Source organism: Sprattus sprattus (genome assembly GCF_963457725.1).
Source record: "Sprattus sprattus genome assembly, chromosome: 13".
Taxonomy (NCBI): domain Eukaryota; kingdom Metazoa; phylum Chordata; class Actinopteri; order Clupeiformes; family Clupeidae; genus Sprattus; species Sprattus sprattus.
In genome coordinates, this window is record NC_137911.1 from 15,960,091 (window position 1) to 15,965,090 (window position 5,000).

Sequence of the window (5,000 nt, forward strand, 5' to 3'; positions counted from 1 at the left end):
GCAGACAGTGAGCAAATCTGTAAGTTCCCTGGAAGCCAACAGAGATCCAGTGTGTGTGTGTGTGTGTGTCTGTGTGTGCTTGTGTTGTGGTCAAAGAGCACTTCTCCCTGTAGACTGACATAGAGCCTGTAGTGTGTGTGTGTGTATATGTGTGCGTGGTCAGAGAGCACTTCTTCCTGTGTGTGTGTGTGTGTGTGTGTGTTCTTGTGAACTCCTGTCCCCATCATTCTACATAAAGCTTCTGCAGTCCGGCTGTTAGCAGTGGAAAACACACGCTGATGTCACGTGTCCGTGGAAACCACAAACACACAAACGTGACCTGGCCTGTCCACCTCATCTTTCCCTCATTGTCCAGTTTAGATGGCAGTTACGCTTACTGCAATGCCAGGCATAGTCGGCCAAAGACTAGCATTGCTGTCAAAAGCCAACAGAGTGAAACAATGGGCATCTAGCATTGCCTGATTATCTGAACCAGTTCCAAAGAACCATTGAAAGTGTTTCTCTCTAATAATGCAAACAAAGTCAAAGTCAAAAAAAGTCAAAGTCAAAGTGTGTTTATTGTTGCATGTACCAAATTGCTTCAGCACAGCAAAATTCTTATGACTTGGCAGGCATCATTCATCTACGCAGTAGACGTCATACATAACATTAAACTCTATAACACTATGACAATAAAACATATAAAATGTAACATTAAGATACAACAATTTAAAGAACAACATATATTATAACAATATAACATATAACATATAACATTAACATTCAACAGTTACAGTACAGTAGAAGGGCTAGCAGCAGTTTAAGTGTGAATGAGAATAAGTTAAAAAGAAGTGTTAAGAATAAGTTAAAGTTTTTTTTAAAAAATTGTGCAAATATATCTATGAAGTGAAATGTATGAGTGGGGGAGCAGGGAGTAGGTGGAGGTGGCAACTGTTCAGTGGTTCAGTGTTTCTGATTCAGGAGCCTTACAGCCAGGGGGAAAAAGCTATTTGTGAGTCTGGTAGTCCGTGTTCGGATGCTCCGGTAGCGTCTACCAGACGGCAGCAATGAGAACAGAAACAAGCAAAGGCATGCTTAGTTCTTTAAAAACCTTTAGTCCTTGGTGCATAGTTAGTAGTTAAGGAGTCTCAATGGGATGAACCTTCAATTAAGAACCTGTACTTTTGTACTCTGTAAGATTAGGACTTGAATACAGTTATTTGTGGAGTAGCAGTTTATAAATCACTTAACAATTCAGTACCTTAGCTATTGCTTGTTTTTAATCATTGCTCTGCCCCTGTAATGATGCCTAGTGCTTTTGCCCAAAATGGTGCCAGATAGGTCATGAGCCAAAATGCCTTAGTGGTGCTGTTTCCACTTCCTCAACAGTGAGATGAGCTGTGTGTGTGTGTGTGTGTGTGTGTGTGTGTGTGTGTGTTTGTGCTTGCGCTTTGGCGCGTGTGTGTATTTGTTCTTGCCCACGTGTGTGTGTTTACGTGTGTGTGCTTGCGTCTGTGCCTACGTGTGAGCCTACGCGTGTGCCTACGTGTGTGCCTATGTGTATATCTACGTGTATGTCTACGCTTGTGTATGTATGTGTTTGTGCGTGAGTGTGTGTGTGTGTTTGTCTGTGTGCGCACTTTCAACCTCTGAGAGCTGTACTGCTGCCACACCATTGAACACCATTAAATACTGTTGTGGCACAGCTGGCTTAGTTAGTGCACCATAAAGCTGGTCTGGTCTGGTCTGGGTGAATACTTTTAAAGGTGAAATAGCCCAGGGGGCCCCTGCAGACAGTCATGGTTCATGTTAAAGTAAAAGCAAGCCCACTCGCTGAGCTCTCCACTTAATGATGTGGTTTACCTGCTTACCGTAGAGGAAATAGGACTCATGCAGTCATACTCTCCCAGTGTGGGAAAATGCTGGGGCTGACTCACTGTACAGCACAAATCAGGTAGAGTCAGCTTGACGAGGAGTCTCAAGGGTTGACACAGTGTTGACATGCCTGTCATGTGTATAAGTGCGTCTCCACAGCAACCCTCACCTGACACTGTGAAGTCATGCACTGTAATCCCCTGGTGTTTTGACATAAATATCTCAGGTTTTTCTGATGACTAACAGACAGAAATCTCTCTCTCTCCTCTTTCTGTCTTTCTCATCCTGACTCTGTCTGTCTCTCTTTCTTTCTCTCTCTCTCTCTTTCAATCTACTCTCTCTACTTCCATCTCTCTCTCTCTCTCTCTCTCTCCTCATTCTGTCTTTCTCATCCTGTCTCTCTCTCTCTCTCCTCATTCTGTCTTTCTCATCCTGTCTCTCTCTCTCTCTCTCTCCTCCCTACAGTCTCTGGAGCTGGATCAGAGTGCTCTACAGAGGCTGAAGAAGACAGTGAAGGCCATACACAACTCTGGACTAAGTAAGGCACTCTCCACACACGCACACACATAAACACACATACAGCAAACACAATATACTGCTTTGAGTTTTCCATTTCCTCAAGACGCCATTAGTAGAGAAAGCTTGCTGCAAGTAAGAGAGGCTGTCTATGTAACACATTTCATATCAGGGCAGAAGATCTGATTTACTCTCCTGACGTAAACAGCCTGTCTCCTAGAGTCATTTTATGAGTGTTATGTAAGATTAAGTGTTTCTCTGTGTGATGACTTGCTGCGTGAGGGAGACAAGTGAAAGTCTGTCGAGAACAATAAGAACTCATGAAGACTGTTACAGCCAGACGTCAGTCTGTGTTGCATACAGACACACACGCACACGCACACGCTCACGCACACGCACACGCACACGCACACGCACACGCACGCACGTAGGCACACACACTGTGGGTTTCTGTTTGGAAGCTGATACACACAAGGTTTCTCTTGGGTGGCTGAAGACAGGGATGTTAACTTACAACACACACACTCACACTCACACACACACACACACACACACACACACACACACATTCCCTCTGCCCCTCTTTCTTATTAAAAATGTGGTAGGATATCTCAGTCTCTGACTGTTCAAAATTGTACAAAACGGTTCTGAGGTTCAGATGAATGAACCCTTCTAGAACCCTTTGTGGTTTTAACTTTTTGGTTTTGGAGTTCTTTTATGTAATCGGTGCAATCTGTTGTGAGGACAAGCCAAAGAACTCAAACTAATTTGAGCACTATGCTGTTGGCTCTGAAACAGGAAAAAGTAAATCATTTACATTAGAGTAACGTGAAAGAGGAAAGAGAGTAGTGTTCAGTTTATATCTCTAGTTTTTCAGCCATGCCAGGGGAGGCTGGAGCTCCCCATGTGTTTAGGCTGAGGAGCTCCCCCATTGTATATTTCCATATAACCGTTTGACCCACTCTGCTTGCGAAGAACCAAATGCTGAGTCCTGTTTTCCTGAAGATGATGTACGCTTCCCAGCAGCGTGTGTTTCCCGCAGCCCAACTTTTCATGAGCTCTGGTTCTCATTTTCTCCCCAGCCTCACATGTCATCCTTCTTTTTTTCTCTCTTTTTTTTTCCCCTCTCCTTCTTTTACTCACTCTCTCGCCACAGCGCTGTGGGACTGAGAGGTTTGAGGGCTCTGGTTGGGCAAGAGGAGATGTTTTTGTCAGGGAAACGGTAGATAGATGCCCCAACTTTCACACCACACTACTACACTGTGCTGGGTGCCTCTCTATCTCTCTCTCTCTTTCTATCTATCTCTCTCTCTCTCTTTCTATCTATCTCTCTCTCTCCACCACCACCACCCCCCCCTCATACATACACACACACACTCTCTCTATCCCCCTCTGCCTATCCTAACCAGAATCAGATGGGGCCATTCCGGTAACACCGGGGGAGGGGCCCCTGCTTCCTGACAATGCTGGCTCTGGCTGTCTTTGGACACCCTAATTTAGCAGTGATTGCTGCCGTCTGTGATATGTGTGTGTGTGTGTAGAGGAGGGTGATTAAACGGGAAGAAGTGTGATGTATTTATATGCTGTGAACCAGTGAGAGTGTGTGGGTCTGTGTGAAATTAAGTCAGTATGCGTGTGTGTGATATTAATGACTCTTGTGGTGTGAGTGTGTTGTATAGTTTGAAAGGGTGATGTGTGTGTGTGTGTGTGTGTGTGTTTGTGGGTATATGGTTATACGGTGTGAATGTATGTGTATGTTTTCTTGTCCATGTTTAATGTGAATCTAAAGTGTCGTTTACATGGAGCCTAGTTTGTCAAACTGATACGGATAGCTAATACAGATAGCCCTATCATCCATACGAACACTCTCTATCCGCACCTCGTTTCTGTAACGATCGCAGTCCGGGGTAGAAAGTGAGTAGATTTGAATCGGTACGGGGGCTGGTGTTCGTCTGCACGGTTTCACGCAACCTGATGACGTCACTGCCCCACGTGATCTTTTCCGCCATCTCCAACCAGTATATAAATAACTTGTTCTCCCTCAAAATCTCACTCATGGTGGGCCTCGAATTCACTAACATTAACCCAGTCTTCTGATTTTTGAGTAGCCCCCTATCTTGATCTAATTCTTCTTATTCAGACGTAACATAACTTTCATGAGCACAAATATAAATTGGCCAGCGATTTAATTTGCTTTTTTATTCATAAATGTATGTAAAATGCTCGGAGCAATGCATCATGGGAGATGGGATGACAGACATGTCATGTTACTGTTCCAAACTCTTTATTATCAATAGAAAAAAGAATTCATTTTCGCATATCCTTTAGTCTGACCACTGATTTTATTAACCATCATAATGTAATGTTGTTAATTGGAGCTTGAATGTCTTGTGTAATTTGTTTATCCGTTTGCTGCTTCCTTTACCTTGTGCTTTTGAGTCTCTTCTTCTAGGTTTTTCACGTTTTTTCAGTTGTGTAAATAAAGCGCTAAAGCGCCACCCACAGGCGTGAGGTATGTACTACAGTCGGTTCACCGCAATCTGCTGCCTCCGTGTTTACGCAAATCTCTCGTTGCCAGCCTCCGTATGTACGAAATTAAAAGATTCGATTGGTGTGAAAAGTAAATCCGA

General features: G+C 43.8%; 1 protein-coding gene across 1 annotated transcript in view; it reads left to right on the forward strand.

The window, feature by feature from the left end:
* The window catches only part of asap3 (ArfGAP with SH3 domain, ankyrin repeat and PH domain 3), a gene marked incomplete at both ends in the record, with an annotated part of 39,865 nt that overhangs the window by 4,531 nt on the left and 30,334 nt on the right, over positions 1 to 5,000 (forward strand). Inside the window, one exon of the mRNA XM_080850693.1 lies at positions 2,320 to 2,392. Within this exon, the coding sequence (XP_080706819.1) occupies positions 2,320 to 2,392 (73 nt within the window). The remainder of the gene's footprint in view (positions 1 to 2,319; positions 2,393 to 5,000) is intronic.